Below are 19550 nucleotides of genomic sequence, written 5' to 3'. Positions count from 1 at the left end.
ATGAGGCTGGTGTGACCGTATCTCAGAAAGCTTTACAAAGTGAAATGGCTGCCTAGTTAGCGCGCGCAAATAGCATTTCAAACTTCACTCGCTCTGAGCCTTGGGGTGGTTGTTTCCCTTGCTCTGCATGGGTAACGCTGCTTCGATGTGGTGGCTGTTGTCGTTGTGTTGCTGGTTCGAGCAAAGGGAGGAGCGAGGAGACGGAAGGAAGCTATACTGTTACACTGGCAATACTAAAGTGCCTATAAGAACATCCAATAGTCAAAGGTTAATGAAATACAAATGGTATAGAGGGAAATAGTTCTATAATAACTACAATCTAAAACTTCTTACCTGGGAATATTGAAGACTCATGTTAAAAGGAACCACCAGCTTTCATATGTTCTCATGTTCTGAGCAAGGAAGTGAAACGTTATCTTTCTTACATGGCACATATTGCACTTTTACGTTCTTGTCCAACACTTTGTTTTTGCATTATTTAAACCAAATTGAACATGTTTCATTATCAACTTGAGGCTAAATTGATTTTATTGATGTATTATATTAAATTAAAATAAGTGTTCATTCAGTATTGTTGTAATTATAATTATCATTATTACAAATACATTAAACAAAAGATGTATTTTTTTTAATCGGCCGATTAATCGGTATCAGCTTTTTTGGCCCTCCAATAATCGGTATCGGTATTGAAAAATCATAATCGGTTGACCTCTATCATCTATATTGTTCTGTTTGCATGTCTATTCTGACTCTTTCTTAAAATACTCCCTTGAAAGAGTGAGAAGGCTATATCAATTTTCTTTGTCATCAGGCAACATCCCCATTTTGCATGCTGCTCCCTTGTCAACGTATCATAACTATTGAATCAGACCCCATCTCGATTCTAAGTCAATGAAAGAGGAATGACTGCAAATGAGCAGAGAGAATGGATTCACACCAAGGCCCCAGTCTGGGCTAAACTATGGCTGTGACAACATTCAAATTAAAGACCATGATCCTCAAGAGAGAGACAATGTGAGTAATTTTGTTTACAGGTCTACATAGAACAATTACTGAGCACTGCTGATCACAGAAGACCAAACAGGGACCAACATTTAGTTACTGACCAAGGCAAACACAACTTGACCCATTGAGAGATTAGCAACTACAATGATCATTTATTCTATTCCTACAAATATATTTTATCACAACAAATGTTTCAGCACAACTATTCTATGATCTGATTTGACCATGGGAAAAAGAGCTAGTGTAATGAGGTGTGTACTGGCGGCAGAGAAGTCAGGCGCAGGAGAGCGAAAACTGATTACAACGGTGTCATTTAATCAACATAAACCACCGTCAACAGAACAATACATGAAATGGGTCAAACAAAACCCTGTAATCACCAGCATACCATGCACAAGCACTACAAAAAACAATTACGGACAAGGACATGGGGGGAATAGAGGGTTAAATACACAACATGTAATTGATGGAATTGGAACCAGGTGTGATGGAAGACCAGACAAAACCAATGGAAAATCAAAAGTGGATCGGCAATGGATCGGTGACGTCGACCGCCGAACGCCGCCCGAACAAGGAGAGGGACCAACTTCGGCGGAAGTTGTGACAGCTAGTGTAAATGCTGGCAAACCGTGTTCAAACCTTGGCTTGATCCCTCAGGGGTAGGTAGGCCTTTCAGAGTCCCCAGACCCCAGCCAGATGTTAGACTCCAAGGCTAGCTGTAAGCGTGACAGACATTTCTCCTCGGTTATCTTAGACATTATAGGTTATAACTCCACCAATAAACTATTACACTCGTTGCGATGGGACCATATTGAGGCAAATGTTTCTATGAAGGCAAAGTGACACTAATGAATCCGTATAGTGGAAGTATATAGATTGATGACATTAAAACGTCAACCCTGTCCTGCTTTCACGATAGACAGAGGTAGAGACGATAATGCAAAGCATAAGGGACTGGAGCTAATTTGTGACCGACCACCTCGATCTTATGTGGCAAAATTTGAAATGGTGTTTTTTACGTTGGACAAAAGTAGTGATTCACAGCTACAAAATGGTACATACACTGCAGATGAGGAACAACCGGAACGTTATTCTGCTTTGAAAGTTAAACTTGTAACCTCACTTTTTGAGGAAATGTCCCTTGAATGTTTTGGTACACCTTCTGTAGAGCTCTTCTTTGTCTACACCTATTCATCATCGTTCACACCCTCTTAACCTTTAGCCCCGCCCATCTCTTTAGAGATTCACATGCGAGGCCATGTGCTAAACAGAGTGAGTAAGGTATTGTAGTAGAGACCCAAAGATTTCAAGACTAAAAGTGGTGAATGTAGTAGCTTACAATAAGGAAAAACTCCAGGTAACAATACACTATGTAGTCCTTTGCCTATATACTAATCTGCCTTTGGTGCAGGTCATGTTGTTGTTCACATTACCGTCTTTGGTAAACACACACAATATCAAACACAAAGGTGTAAACAGTACAGTGAAATGGTTACTTGTATATTTGCATAGTAGCAATTTCAAAACAGAAAGTGTTCAGATAAAAATGTTGTATAAATATGTTATAATTATTAGATGATGCTTACCGAGACACACCTAAATTGATGGGTTATGTGAAAGAAATGCTTTAACCTCTGCACGTAGCTAAAGCTAAACTAATGGTGACTAACCCTATTCCGTACAAATTTGTGCAACCACGACATTCAAACAAGGCTGCAATGAAAACTAATGGGACTGTAGTAACTGTGTTGACATCAAAATCTGGGGTGTGAACTGCATTTCTATTCAAGCGTCGATTGACATGGTAATGACTCTATAGAGAAAAGTTTTTAAAAACTGACCCCTCCGACGCTGTACGTTAAATTGTGACGTGTCATGACATAACGTACAGCACACATAAAGCAACTAATTCTGTCTTACACCATCTCTCCACCAGGTGTAGCACTTCCCTCACCATTTAAAAACAAGAAAGGGACAGGGACAGGGTAAGGGGAATACCTAGTCAATTTTTGCATCATCACTGCAAGCTATCAAACCCGATTCAAAATCGCCCCAAACCTTCGAATAGGTATGTAATGACACATTATATAAACTCTTCATAGTGTTTTATTTACATTTTAGAGGTGATAAGGTGATAAGTTGGACAGATCAAGTGAAAAAAGCCGTTTCCCCACACGACATCTCACCTTCTCACTATCACGCAGCAGGTTTCGCTTCCCCACCCGCCCCTTTTTTATAAACAGACGGAGCTCATTGCCTTCTTGAATCATGCTGAGATGGGCATCATGAAAGTCTCGTCATTGATTTTGTTGGAAAGGGGAGAAGTTGTTCTTTACAATGGTATTGGTATTACAGTTGATCTGGAAGTATTACGTTTTTTGGGGCGTTAAAATAAGGTAAATTGTACGGACAGCGCAATGTACAAAAGTGAGTTAGTTCACGTTAGGTTCATTGTTAGCTATTTAGCTAACATTAGGCTATAACTAGCAATGCAAAACGCTTTCTGAGATACAAATAATATTACTACACAGATCATACACGCAACATTAGCCAGCGAGCCAGCAAGCTAATGTTCGCTAGCTAACAGTTCACTTGCAATGAAAACAACTTTTTTGACAAAATTAGAAAAGTATAATATCTGAAAATGTAGCTAGACTCTTACCCGTAAACATGGATGAATTCTTCAAAGCATTCTGGGAATCCCTTCAGCTGACTAAATAAGTTGTCCTGTGTTTCTGTTTTGTTTGTACAACTCATTTGGTCCGCGTTGTGTCAAGTCACTCCAGTTCACACTGACCGTGTGCAGAAAGTACAATACAGTGCCACTGAGGACAATACAGTGCCACTGACACTGCCTGCAACGGAAAAATGCGGTCTCTCCTTCACTGCAGCCGAGGTGAGTAAAACATTTAAACGTGTTAACCCTCGCAAGGCTGCAGGCCCAGACGGCATCCCCAGCCGCGCCCTCAGAGCATGCGCAGACCAGCTGGCTGGTGTGTTTACGGACATATTCAATCAATCCCTATACCAGTCTGCTGTTTCCACATGCTTCAAGAGGGCCACCATCGTTCCTGTTCCCAAGAAAGCTAAGGTAACTGAGCTAAACGACTACCGCCCCGCCCCGTAGCTCTCACTTCCGTCATCATGAAGTGCTTTGAGAGACTAGTCAAGGACCATATCACCTCCACCCTACCTGACACCCTAGACCCACTCCAATTTGCTTACCGCTCAAATAGGTCCACAGACGATGCAATCTCAACCACACTGCACACTGCCCTAACCCATCTGGACAAGAGGAATACCTATGTGAGAATGCTGTTCATCGACTACAGCTCGGCATTCAACACCATAGTACCCTCCAAGCTCGTCATCAAGCTCGAGACCCTGGGTCTCGACCCCGCCCTGTGCAACTGGGTACTGGACTTCCTGACGGGCCGCCCCAGGTGGTGAGGGTAGGTAACAACATCTCCTCCCCGCTGATCCTCAACACTGGGGCCCCACAAGGGTGCGTTCTGAGCCCTCTCCTGTACTCCCTGTTCACCCACAACTGCGTGGCCACGCACGCCTCCAACTCAATCATCAAGTTTGCGGACGACACAACAGTGGTAGGCTTGATTACCAACAATGACGAGACGGCCTACAGGGAGGAGGTGAGGGCCCTCGGAGTGTGGTGTCAGGAAAATAACCTCACACTCAACGTCAACAAAACTAAGGAGATGATTGTGGACTTCAGGAAACAGCAGAGGGAACACCCCCCTATCCACATCGATGGAACAGTAGTGGAGAGAGTAGCAAGTTTTAAGTTCCTCGGCATACATATCACAGACAAACTGAATTGGTCCACTCACACAGACAGCATCGTGAAGAAGGCGCAGCAGCGCCTCTTCAACCTCAGGAGGCTGAAGAAATTCGGCTTGTCACCAAAAGCACTCACAAACTTCTACAGATGCACAATCGAGAGCATCCTGGCGGGCTGTATCACCGCCTGGTACAGCAACTGCTCCGCCCTCAACCGTAAGGCTCTCCAGAGGGTAGTGAGGTCTGCACAACGCATCATCGGGGCAAACTACCTGCCCTCCAGGACACCTACACCACCCGATGTTACAGGAAGGCCATAAAGATCATCAAGGACATCTACCACCCAAGCCACTGCCTGTTCACCCCGCTATCATCCAGAAGGCGAGGTCAGTACAGGTGCATCAAAGCTGGGACCGAGAGACTGAAAAACAGCTTCTATCTCAAGGCCATCAGACTGTTAAACAGCCACCACTAACATTGAGTGGCTGCTGCCTACACACTGACACTGACTCAGCTCCAGCCACTTTAATAATGGGAATTGATGGGAAATGATGTAAATATATCACTAGCCACTTTAAACAATGCTACCTTATATAATGTTACTTACCCTACATTATTCATCTCATATGCATACGTATATACTGTACTCTATATCATCGACTGCATCCTTATGTAATACATGTATCACTAGCCACTTTAACTATGCCACTTTGTTTACATACTCATCTCACATGTATATACTGTACTCGATACCATCTACTGTATCTTGCCTATGCTGCTCTGTACCATCACTCATTCATATATCCTTATGTACATATTCTTTATCCCCTTACACTGTGTATAAGACAGTAGATTAGGAATTGTTAGTTAGATTACTTGTTGGTTATTACTGCATTGTCGGAACTAGAAGCACAAGCATTTCGCTACACTCGCATTAACATCTGCTAACCATGTGTATGTGACAAATAAAATTTGATTTGATTTGATTTGAAGTAGTCCATCACAACTTTTTCCCACTGATCTTTGTCGATAGCACTTGATAGATTCAGGGCAGAAATGTTGTTTTGAGCAGTAGCAATTAGAGGTCGACCGATTATGATTTTCAACGCCGATACCGATAATTAGAGGACCAAAAAAAGCTGAAACCGATTAAATCGGACGATTTTTATATATATCTATTTATAACAATAATGACAATTACAACAATACTGAACTAACACTTTTATTTTAACTTAATATAATACATAAATAACATCAATTTAGTCTCAAATAAATAATGAAAAATGTTCAATTTGGTTAAATAATACAAAAACAGTGTTGAAGAAAGTAAAAGTGCAATATGTGCCATATAAAAAAGCTAACGTTTAAGTTCCTTGCTCAGAACATGAGAACATATGAAAGCTGGTGGTTCCTTTTAACATGAGTCGTCAATATTCCCAGGTAAGAAGTTTTAGGTTGTAGTTATTATAGGACTATTTCTCTCTATACTATTTGTATTTCATATACCTTTGACTATTGGATGTTCTAATAGGTACTTTAGTATTGCCAGCCTAATCTCTGGAATTTATAGGCTTGAAGTCATAAACAGTGCAATGCCTGAAGCTCAGCAAAGAGCTGCTGGCAAATGCAGGAAAGTGCTGTTTGAATTAATGCTTACGAGCCTCCTGCTGCCTACCACCACTCAGTCAGACTGCTTTATCAAATCATAGACTAATTATAATAACACACAGAAATACGAGCCTTAGGTCATTAATATGGTCAAATCTGGAAACTATCATTTCGAAAACAAAACGTTTATTCTTTCAGTGAAATACGGAACCGTTCCATATTTTATCTAATGGGTGGCATCCCCAAGTCTAAATATTGCTGTTACATTGCACAACCTTCAATGTTATGTCATAATTATGTACAATTATGGCAAATTAATTCCGGTGTTTGTTCGGAAGAAATGGTCTTCACACAGTTCGCAATGAGCCAGGCGGCCCAAACTGCTGCATATACCCTGACTCTGCTTGCACAGAACGCAAGAGAAGTGACACAATTACCCTAGCTAAAATAATGTCAGCAGGCAATATAATGTCAGCAGGCAATATTAACTAAATATGCAGGTTTAAAAATATATGCTAGTGTATTGATTTTAAGAAAGGCATTGATGTTTATGGTTAGGTACACATTGGTGCAACGACAATGCTTTTTTCACGAATGCGCTTGTTAACTTCTTGGTGAAAGGGGGATGAAATGCATGCCCAAATTCAACTGCCTGCTACTCATCCCCAGAAGATAAGATATGCATATTATTAGTATATTTGGATAGAAAACACTCTGAAGTTTCTAAAACTGTTTGAATCATATCTGTGAGTATAACATGATTTATATTTTTATTTCTGAGTTTTGTGTCGCGCCTGCAGGGTTGAAATATGTTTTCTGTCTTTGTTTACGGAGGTGCTACCCTCAGATAACAGAATCGTTTGCTTTCGCCGGAAAGCCTTTTTGAAATCTGACATGTTGGCTGGATTCACGTATAGCTTTAATTGGGTTCTTACATGTGTGATTTCATGAAAGTTTGATATTTATCGTAATTTATTTGAATTTGGCGCACTGCATTTTCACTGGCTTTTGGCCAGGTGGGACGCTAGCATCCCACATATCCCAGGAAGGTTAAATCACCGTTCGGCGAAGTAAGCTGTGATTCAATGATAAATTAACAGGCACTGCATCGATTATATGCAACCCAAGACAAGCTAGATAAACCAGTAATATCATCAACCATGTGTAGTTAACTAGTGATTATGTGAAGATTGATTGTTTTTATAAGATAAGTTTAATGCTAGCTAGCACCTTACCTTGGCTGCTTGCTACACTCGCATAACAGGTAGTCAGCCTGCCACGCAGTCTCCTCGTGGAGTACAATGTAATCGGCCACAATCGTTGTCCAAGAATGCCGATTACCGACCGTTATGAAAACTTGAAATCGGCCCTAACTAATTGGCCATTCCGATTAATCGGTCGACCTCTAGTTTGAATGAATGCTTACGAGCATGCTGCTGCCTTCCAACGGTCAGTCAGACTGCTCTATCAAATATCAAATCATAGACTTAATTATAATATAATAAACACACAGAAATACGAGCCTTAGGTCGTTAATATGGTCAAATCCAGAAACTATCATTTTGAAAACAAAATGTTTATTCTTTCAGTGAAATACGGAACCATCTAAATATTGCTGTTACATTGCAGAACCTTTAATGTTATGTCATAATTATGGAGCCAGGCGGCCCAAACTGCTGCATATACCCTGACGCTGCTTTTATTGATCGCAAGAGAAGTGACACATTTTCCCTAGTTAATATTAACTGGCTAACATGAATTTCTTTTAACTAAATATGCAGGTTTAAAAAATATATACTTGTGAATTGAGTTTAAGAAAGGAATTGATGTTTATGGTTAGGTACATTTGTTTAACGATTGTGCTTTTTTCACGAATGCTCTTTTGTTAAATTGTCACCCTTTTGGCGAAGTTGAAGAAGGCTGTGATTCGATGATAAATTAACAGGCAACGCATTGATTATATGCAATGCAAGACAAGCTAGTAATATCATCAACCATGTGTAGTTAACTAGTGATTATGCTAAGATTGATTGTTTTTTATAAGATAAGTTTAATGCTAGCTAACAACTTACCGTGGCTTCTTGCTGCACTCGCGTAATAGGTACCTGCCACACAGTCTCCTCGTGGATTGCAATGTAATCGGCCATAATCGGCGTCGAAAAATGCAGATTACCGATTGTTATGAAAACTTGAAATCAGCCCTAATTAAAAAAATCGGCCCTAATTAATAGGTCGACTTCTAGTAGCAACACTTTTTCAGTTTTCCAAGGATTATCTTCACATACTGAGCAGCTCATGTTATAGACAGAAGCATGCTCCATGGCAGACCAATCCAAACTCATCTCTCGGCATGTCAAGCCCAGCCATTATCTCAGCCAATCATGGCTAGCGGGCAGGTTCCTGCCTTTTTCTGTGGCTAAACCAACTAGGCTCGTAATTTAGCTATTGTATTTCTATCTACACATGGCTTACAAGTTTGTTATTAAGACACATGAAAGATCACATAATCCAGAAGGCATTTCTGTCAAAAAAGGAATTTTATAAAAATAAAATGATTACATTCAAATGCCTCTCCTGTGAAGTAGTGAGGTATGACATAAGCCTAGCTTCCTGAAACAGGTCACATTTATGAGCCCATTGCTGTGTCTTTCAGCTGGGATCTAAGTGACTCTGGATTGGAAAACAATAATCATCTGTGGAAAGACACAACGGGTTTCTGTGGAAACACAGATTTTTTTATGCTTTTTACAAGGGTTTCAGACAAATATGTGCCCTGCAAAAATCACTGTTCAAGTGTAATACAAGCATGCCTGCTTTTTGCTTTTCTTCGTATGTTTGACGCAAATCGAATCTTCCATTCCTCTCAATTTTCTTTGAAAAAGCTGTTGCTTTAGTTAAGAACAAATTCTTATTTTCAATGACGGCCTAGGAACAGTGGGTTAACTGCCTGTTCAGGGGCAAAACGACAGATTTGTAACTTGTCCGCTTGGGGATTTGAACTTGCAACCTTTCGGTTACTAGTCCAACGCTCTAACCACTAGGCTACCCTAGTATAAACAATGTATACGAAATGCTTCAGTCTGGTTTTAGATCCCATCATAGCACTGAGACTGCACCTGTGAAGGTGCTAAATGACAATTTAATGGCATCAGACCAAGGCTCTGCATCTGTCCTCGTGCTCCTAGACTTTAAGTGCTGCTTTTGATACCATCGATCACCACATTCTTTTGGAGAGATTGGAAACCCAAATTGGTCTACACTGACAAGTTCTGGCCTGGTTTAGATCTTATCTGTCGGAAAGATATCAGTTTGTCTCTGTGAATGGTTTATCCTCTGACATATCAACTGTAAATTTCGGTGTTCCTCAAGGTTCCGTTTTAGGACCACGATTGTTTTCACTATATATTTTACCTCTTGGTGTCATTCGAAAACACAATGTTAACTTTCACTGCTATGCGGATGACACACAGCTGTACATTTCAATGAAACATGGTGAAGCCCTAAAATCACCCTCGCTAGAAGCATGTGTTTCAGACATAAGGAAGTGGATGGCTGCAAACTTTCTACTTTTAAACTCGGACAAAACAGAGATGTTTGTTCTAGGTCCCAAGAAACAAAGAGATCTTTTGTTGAATCTGACAATTAATATTGACGGTTGTACAGTCGTCTCAAATAAAACTGTGAAGGACCTCTGCGTTAATCTGGACCCTGATCTCTCTTTTGACGAACACATCAAGACTGTTTCAAGGACAGCTTTATTCCATCTACGCAACATTACAAAAATCAGAAACTTTCTGTCCAAAAACGATGCAGAAAAATGAATGCATGCTTCTGTTACTTCTAGGTTAGACTACTGCAATGCTCAACTTTCCGGCTACCTGGATAAAGCACTAAATAAACTTCAGTTAGTGCTAAATACGGCTGCTAGAATCCTGACTAGAACCCCACAAATGTGATCATATTACTCCAGTGCTAGCCTCCCTAGACTGGCTTCCTCCTGTTAAGGCAAGGGCTGATTTCAAGGTTTTACTGCTAACCTACAAAGCATTACATGGGCTTGCTCCTACCTATCTTTCTGATTTGGTCCTGCCGTACATACCTAGACGTACGCTACAGTCACAAGACGCAGGCCTCCTAATTGTCCCTAGAATTTCTAAGCAAACAGATGGAGGCAGGGTTTTCTCCTATAGAGCTCCATTTTTATGGAATGGTCTGCCTAACCATGTGAGAGACGCAGACTCAGTCTCAACCTTTAAGTCTTTACTGAAGACTCATCTCTTCAGTGGGTCATATGATTGAGTGTAGTCTGGCCAAGGAGTGTGAAGGTGAACGGAAAGGCACTGGAGCAACGAACCGCCCTTGCTGTCTCTGCCTGGCCGGTTCCCCTGTCTCCACAGGGATTCTCTGCCTCTAACCCTATTACAGGGGCTGAGTCACTGGCTTACTGGTGCTCTTTCATGCCCTCCCTAGGAGGGGTGAGTCACTTAAGTGGGTTGAGTCACTGATGTGATCTTCCTGTCTGGGTTGTCGCCCCTCTTGGGTTGTGCCATGGCGGAGATCTTTGTGGGCTATACTCGGCCTTGTTTCAGGATGGTAAGTTGGTGGTTGAAGATATCCCGCTAGTGGTGTGGGGGCTGTGCTTTGGCAAAATGGGTGGGGTTATATCCTTCCTGGGGCCACAGTGTCTCCTGACCCCTCCTGTCTTAGCCTCCAGTGTTTATGCTGCAGTAGTTTATGTGTTGGGGGGCTAAGGTCATTTTGTTATATCTGGAGTACTTCTCCTGTCTTATCCGGTGTCCTGTGTGAATTTAAGTATGCTCTCTCTAATTCTCTCTTTCTCTCGGAGGACCTGAGCCCTAGGACCATGCCTCAGGACTACCTGGCATGATGAGTCCTTGCTGTCCCCAGTCCACCTCGCCGTGCTGCTGCTCCAGTTTCAACTGTTCTGCCTGCGGCTATGGAATCCTGACCTGTTCACCGGACGTGTTACCTGTCCCAGACATGCTGTTTTCAACTCTCTAGAGACAGCAGGAGTGGTAGAGATACTCTTAATGATCGGCCATGAAAAGCCAACTGACATTTACTCCTGAGGTGCTGATTTGCTGCACCCTCGACAACTACTGTGTTCATTATTATTTGACCATGCTGGTCATTTATGAACATTTGAACATCTTGGCCATGTTCTGTTATAATCTCCACCCGGCACAGCCAGAAGAGGACTGGTCCACCCCTCATAGCCTGGTTCCTCTCTAGGTTTCTTCCTAGGTTTAGGCCTTTCTAGGGAGTTTTTCCTAGCCACTGCACTTCTACACCTGCATTGCTTGCTGTTTGGGGTTTTAGGCTGGGTTTCTGTACAGCACTTTGAGATATCAGCTGATGTACGAAGGGCTATATAAATACATTTGATTTGATCAATGGAGTGACTTTCCATGTCTTGTTCTAGTCAGATAAGCAAACATTATTCAACCTCTTTACAGCTCTACCGTGGCAAAGGGCTCCAGCTTATCCTGAGTGCTAATAGAGAACTAACAGCAACAATAAAATGCTTTACAGAACATGATTCACACCTAACATAAATATGAGGTGTACAATAGTACTGTGATGTAAAGTGTAACACGTTGTGGTAATGTGACCATTAACTGCTTTCAGTATATCATCAGTATGCTGTAATGTGTTAAATTTGCCACCTGGCACTGATTTGCTTGAGTATTGGACTAAAACAAAATCATAAAATACTACCACTGACAAACGTCCAGTCTATCCAGACAAATGTAGAAGAATCTAACTATCAATGTGATGACAAACAGCCTCCACACATTGTGATTTGACCCTGGCAGAGGTGGAAAGGACTTTATAAATATAATCATTAACTCAATGAGGCTAGTCTTGGACTGTGACCCGGGAGTGAAATTCACTGTCCTTATCACCACTCTCAGTAGTACAATGCTGAACCATAAGGACCTCAGAGCATGCATTCAACTATAGGTTACGGAGGCATCCTCTGGCTGTCTCATCTACATCTGGTACAATGCAGAAATACAACCTGGTTTACCAAATCCACTATGGCATGTAGCTAACTGTCCAGGATACAACGTGTTTCCATTTCAAATGAATATTCCCATCCCGCTAGAATCACTGTAATTCAATAGAGAACAAAACTATATTGAATCGGAATTGAGTGAAAATGAAAAATGACAACAACAATATAACAATGTAATTTCCACTGGGTTAATATGTAAGCTAACGTTGGCTGGCATATTGGCAAGACCAGCATCACCTCAAGCTGTGATGTAAATGTTCCGTCTATCCCTCTGTCTATCAATCCTACTAGACATCCTAGAGATCACTGCACATGTTCATTCAATCAATGGCTAGGGGCACAAATGTTTTCTGGCCAGGTCACTTGTCCAGGACAAACTCATGACCCTGCTATCTATAATAAGGTGTATATATACCATTCAGAGCGCGGCACTTACCTAGTTCATTGACCAGTGGTGTCCTGGTGGTCTCCACACCCCCCATCACCCTCTCTACCGTGTCATGGGTCAGTCTGTGTGTCCTGGCTGCTGCCCTGTACAGGACAGGGTCCATCTCTCCGTTCTGTAGTCCGTTATGAGGGGCCCTTACCGGGGGCACAAACTGCAGTCCCCCCGGAGCAGCCTTGTACGGCATAGCTTTGGTCATCCTGTGTGGAGAGACACGCTTCCCACCCCCTCCTCCTCCTCCGCTCACCTTCTTCTGCTTCTGAGAAGCTCCAGTACCAACCCCCAAACCCACGCCCTCCCTTACTCCTGCCCCAGGATTAACCCCGGCCCCTGGACTAACACCAGTCCTTTTCTTCTTACGTGCCTCTGCTCGTGCTCTCGGGGTGTCTGGGGCAGGAGGACGGGCGGATAGGAGGTGTGGTCCAACTCCCCCTGGTGGCCCTCCTGGCCTCCCTGGTCCCCCAGCCGTCCCGGGGGGCAGCTTGGGGGGTTTGGGTTGTTTGTGTTGGGTGTGCAGATGCAGGCCGTGGATGAACTCCTCACAGTGCAGCAGGTGGTGCTCGGGCTCCCAGGTGTCCTCCTTGCTGCCGTAACCCTTCCACCGGATCAGGTACTCCCACTTGCCCTTCTTGTTGCGCCGCTTGTCCATGATCCGCTCCACCTCGAGGGAGAAAATCAAGAAGGAGTCAGTATTTCAAACGACATGATCACAATTCAATGACATTATCCTTGCCTAATAAATACCTATCAGTTCCTTGGTGATTCATTCAAAAATGTGCACATGATACCATTTGTAATGATTTCAAATCAGATTCAAAAAGTACCACCTGTCACCATGATATTCTCTAGTAAGTATGTGTAATCGGGATGTAAATAAAGTCTGACCAGGTTAGAGCTCCACTTTGAATATCTCCTCTTTAATGTTCGCATAACCAGTCTATCAGTGATTCTGTTCTGGAATTGCTGTGCTGATAGGCAAGCTCTCATCATGCGTTAGAGAGAGCGGTTATGGGAGATGTAGGAGAGGAACAATGGGAGCAGCACTGTGATCACACCAATACAGATGAACCAGATATCTGTTCTGTGGATGATGAGAGAGGATTGATCAGCAAGTCAGAGTGGTACATTTCAAGTTTTCTAATCTCAATAATGTAAAACGTGGAGCTGACAGACTGAGCATTTTGGCATAAGGGTAATTCTAGAACTTTCTGACGGCCCCACTTTTGATTGGAACGAAACCTTCCATGCATGTTTGCCCATGGTAGGAGTGGTCAGAAAGTGACTTGCTTGACATAATTGCCAAAACATTCAGGAGATAAAAGGTGCTCAAAGTTGACCCTTTTTGCATACCCACCCTACCATGAGACATCCATGTTTTCATCACTGAAAAAAGATAAACAGCTGGGTTTGATGTCATTTGAAAGCTTACAAACAGTGTTGTCAAACTATTTAATAATCACTTATAGAGGTGAAAGCCATGCCGTGCCTATAAACAAGTGAGAAGCTTGACTCCAAACTGCTGTCTGAAAGCAATGGGCACTTTCTCATTCACTCGAGAGATTTCATTGTTTTAGAAACATGGAAAAAAAATGGTGATTATAATGCCTACACTACAGTCTAGTTTGTTCATTGTGTAACAGACAGGGTGCTTTTGACATATTCTCAAATGCACAATAATTAGACTCAGGAGAGCTGGTAATGATGGAGACAATGTTTGGCAGCACTGAACAAGTCCATTACCAACGAGGAAGTGTTCAATGTTCAGCGACTATATCGGGAATACACAAATAATACAAAGCACAAACCTTAAAAGTATAGACTGACACAGACAGACTAAATAAGAACAGCACACACACAAACAGAAAGACCAACAATAGAAGTAATTCCATCCTGGCTCCGACACAGAAGGACTGGTACAGGAATGCAAATGTACTGATAAAGAGTAGATGTCAGTGGAATAGTACACACACACACACACACACACACACACACACACACACACACACACACACACACACACACACACACACACACACACACACACACACACACACACACACACACACACACACACACACACACACACACACTTCCCTGACTAAACAGAAGGATCTCCGAAGGGGAAGAATCTGTTTCAAAGCTGACCAAATCATTTGGTTTTGCTATATAGACACTTACTGTATAAGCTACAAAGAGATCCACAAAGCACTTCTTCTTCCTCAGCTCTATATTAACACTACTCAAGCAGGCCAATAGTACCAACTCCAGAGAGCTGGGAACGACAGGGCTGCATACCCCATCTCCATTCCAAAATAGAGTCCAACTTAACATCTCAGACTATTCTAGCACAGATAAAGACACACTGTATATTCGAACTTCATGAACAACTTAGACATTATATGCAAATGTTGTGGACACCTCTTCAAATTAGTGGATTTGGCTATTTCAGCCACACCTGTTCCTGACAGGTGTATCAAACCTAGCACACAGCCATGCAATCTCCATAGACAAACATTGCGCAGCCATGCAATCCATAGACTAACATTGGCAGAAGGATGGCCTTGCTGTAGAACTCAGTGACTTCCAATGTGGCACCGTCATAGGATACCACCTTTCCCAACAAGTCAGTTCATCAAATTTCTGCCCTCTAGAGCTGCCCCGGTTAACTGTTATTGTGAAGTGAAAACGTTTTAGAGCAACAATGGCTCAGACGTAAAGTGGTAGGCCACACAAGCTCACAGAATAGGACTGGCGAGTGCTGGAGCACACAGCGCGCAAAAATCGTCTGTCCTCAGTTGCAACACTCACTACCGAGTTCCAAACTGCCTCTGGAACCAATGTCAGCACAATAACTGTTCGTTGGGATCTCATGAAATGGGTTTCCATGGCCGAGCAGCCGCACACAAGCCCAAGATCACCACCGCAATGCCAAGTGACGTCTGGAGTGGTGTAAAGCTCGCCGCCATTGGATTCTGGGGCAGTGGAAACGGGTTCTCTGGAGTGATAAATCACACTTCACCATCTGGCAGTCCGATGGACGAATCTGGGTTTGCTGATGCCAGGAGAACGCTACCTGCCCCAATGCATAGTGTCAACTGTAAAGTTTGGCGGAGGAGGAATAATGGACTAGGGATGTTTTTCATGGTCTAGGCCCCTTAGTTCCAGTGAAGGGAAATCTTAACGCTACAGCATACAATGGCATTCTAGACTATTTTTTGCCTCCAACTTTGTGGCAATAGTTTGGAGAAGGCCTTTTCCTGTTTCAGCATGACAATGCCCACATGCACAAAGTGAAGTCCATACAGAAATGGTTACTCGAGATCAGTGTGGAAGAACTTGACTGGCCTGCACAGAGCCCTGAACCTCAACCCCATCAAACACCTTTGGGATGAATTGAAATCTGACTGCGAGTCAGCCTTCTCGCCTAACATCAGTGCCCGACCTCACTAATGCTCTAGTGGCTGAATGGAAGCAAGTCCCCACAGCAATGTTCCAACATCTAGTGGAAAGCCTTCCCAGAAGAGTTGTTATAGCTGCAAAAGGAGGGACCAACTCCATATTAATGCCCATGACTCTGGAATGAGATGTCCAATGAGCAGGTGTCCACATACTTTTGGTCATGTAGTGTATGTTTCTCGGCTTCCGGGGAGAATTGATTCTTAAAAGTACATTTGTAACGTCTTGCTGGTGGGAGATACAGTAGGACCCACTGTGGGAAGAAGATAAGAACCCATAGGCTGACATGTAGGCTGTTATCATGGAGAACCCTTAAACATGACTGTGGATATTCATAGTCACACACACACACACTGAGCGTGACATTTGACAGAGCCATTATGAATGACCACAGAATACAAATAGTCAAGGGGGAGCTTTCTCCATTCTACACACAGACACCCGGATGCATAATAAATGTTATGTTCTCTGGGTCAAGGGTTATGACCCTTTCAGTGGTCTATATTATTCTGTATAACATTCTGTTTTCGGAGTATGTTCATGTATGTGTAGATGTGCGTGTGGTACAGGTGTTCTCCTGTTGCATGTCCACCCCCAGAGACCAAGCAGACAGAAACAAGCCTAATTGGTTGGCAGCAGCTCTCTCACGCCCTCCACCACATCATCTCAGGAGGGACCTTCTCCTGTTCTCATGGAGGCAGTTGACAATGGCACTGGAGAAACTAGCAGCAGACCTCACTGAGGTTCTCTGTAGCCATTCATGCTTTATTCCAATAACCATCATTACATGCTGCAGAAAAGCTATCTTTATTATCACATTAAGGAAGCCAAACACTGTAGAATTCAAGTGTGTTCATAGACATAACTCTATCTAGGGTGTCCTCTTCAATCATCTGTGATGGGCTCTTTGTTTGCAAATAAATATACACTGATTGTCAGCTATTAACCTGAACTGTTGACCTAGGTTGTTCTCTGACAATACAACAAAGATAGAAACCAAATTAGTATTGGAAAGGGGGCGGTTTTATAGAGAACAGAGTCTGTTTTATAATGCAATCCATTTCTTGATCCAGTCCTCCATTCATCACACAACCTCACATCTTGCCAAGAGTTGTTTTTCTTCAGCAGTTAACCTTGTACCAGATGGAAGTGCCCTGACATTTAGCCCCAGCCTTTCCTTGGTGTTTAGTTGTCTCATACACAATGCTGCGGATGAGCTGCTGTGGGAAGACAAGCAGACTCCCACACTAAGGAGCATGCAGACATCAGTCTGGCTACTATACTTTACCCTCCCCACTAGTTATGTAGCGGCCTGCCTCCAGTTCAAATGCTTTTCTCCTTTCCTTTAGAAAACATCCTCCCACCCACATGACTTCAATGGAGCTTGACTTAGCCCTAGCATCGAAGGTGGGAGGGGCAGCATGTGTGTGTTGGTGTGTGCCTGTGTGTGTACAGAGGAGAGTTTAATGAAATGCCTTTTTAAAAGAAAAAAGGAGTAACAAAAAGTAGTGATTTACTCCCACACAGGAGAGAGCAAGCAGCGCAGAGCTCCACATGACATACACATCTGTGTAACACACACACACAGCAAGTCAGAATGGCCGTCTGCCTCCCAGCAAGCCCATTAACACATAGTAGGACACTGAGCCCAAATTACCATCTGCCCATTACCAGACAGTGATGGGATGAGCAACAGGGACATAAATACAGAGCCGCTCCACATTGAAACTATGCTGGCCTGTGTATAAAAATATGTATATAGAAATTATTCAGACCCCTTCACTTTTTACACAATTTGTTACCTTACAGCCTTATTCTAAAATGTATTATAACATCCCTTCCCCCCTCAATTTACACACAATACCCCATAATGACGAAGAAAAGTATTTTAGAAATGTTTTGCAAATGTATTAAAAATAGAAAACTGAAATATGACATTGACATAAGTATTCAGACCCTTTACTCAGTACTTTGTTGAAGCACCTTTGGTAGTGATTACAGCCTCGATTCTTGGGTATGACACTGCAAGCTTGGCACACCTGTATTTGGGAAGTTTCTCCCATTCTTCTATGCATATCTTCTCAAGCTCTGCAGAGCTATTTTCAGGTCTCCCCAGAGATGTTTGATCAGGTTCAAGTCTGGGATCTGGCTGGGTCACTGAAGGACATTCAGAGATTTGCCACTCCTGCATTGTCTTGGCTGTGTGCTTTGGGTTGTTGTCCCGTTGGAAGGTGAACCTTCGACCCAGTCTGAGGTCCTGAACGCTCTGGAGCAGGTTTTCATCAAGGATCTCTCTGTACTTTGCTCAGTTCATCTTTCCCCCGATCCTGACTAGTCTCCCAGTCCCTGCCGCTGAAAAACATCCCCACAGCATAATGCTGCCATCACAATGCTTCACCGTAGGGATGGTATTGGCTAGGTGATGAGCGGTGCCTGGTTTCCTCCGGATGTGACGCTTGGCATTCAGGCCAAAGAGTTCAATCTTGGTTTCATCAGACCAGAGAATCTTGTTTCTCAAGGTCATAAAGTCCTTTAGGTGGCTTTTTGGCAAACTCCAAGCAGACTGTCATGTGCCATTTACTGAGGAGTGGTGGAGAGCTGCACAGATGGTTTTCCTTCTGGAAGGTTCTCCCATCTCCAGGAGCTCTGGACACAATTCTGTCTCGGAGCTCTACGGACAATTCCTTCGACCTCATGGCTGAGTTTTTGCTCTGACATGCACTGTCAACTGTGGGACCTTTATATAGACAGGTGTGCGCCTTTCCAAATCATGTCCAATCAATTGAATTTACCACAGATGGACTCCAAGTTGTAGAAACATCTCAAGGATGATCAATGGAAACAGGATGTACCTGAGCTCAATTTCGAGTCTTATAGCAAAGGGTCTGAATGCTTATGTAAATAAGGTATGCTTTTTAAAAATTTTAATACATTTGCAAAAATGTCTATGTTTTCGCTTTGTCATTCTGGGAATTTGTGTATCGATTGATGAGGATTTTTTTCTATTTATTCCATTTCAGAATAAGGCTGTAACATAACAAAATGTGGAAAAAGTCAAGGGATCTGAATACTTCCCACTGTATCATATTGAGCCTGGTGTGTCCAGCTTGCTCATTACCAGAGAGAGGAGATATACTAAAGAGACTTGTGCTGTGGAGAGTCTTCACCTCATTCCCTGGAGCCAGCTGCTCCTTCCAG

The 19550-nt window shown here is 42.8% G+C and overlaps 1 protein-coding gene across 1 annotated transcript in view; it reads right to left on the bottom strand.

Annotated features, from left to right (window-relative positions):
• Positions 1–19550, bottom strand: part of LOC135558399 (chromodomain Y-like protein 2) — a 48745-nt gene that overhangs the window by 22808 nt on the left and 6387 nt on the right. Inside the window, exon 2 of the mRNA XM_064992180.1 lies at positions 12888–13557. Coding sequence (XP_064848252.1) covers positions 12888–13557 — 670 coding nt within the window. The remainder of the gene's footprint in view (positions 1–12887; positions 13558–19550) is intronic.

The sequence above is a fragment of the Oncorhynchus masou genome, chromosome 2, assembly GCF_036934945.1.
Source record: "Oncorhynchus masou masou isolate Uvic2021 chromosome 2, UVic_Omas_1.1, whole genome shotgun sequence".
NCBI lineage: Eukaryota > Metazoa > Chordata > Actinopteri > Salmoniformes > Salmonidae > Oncorhynchus > Oncorhynchus masou.
The sequence above is the reverse complement of the archived record's forward strand: the minus strand, read 5'-3'. Positions and strand labels throughout refer to the sequence as shown.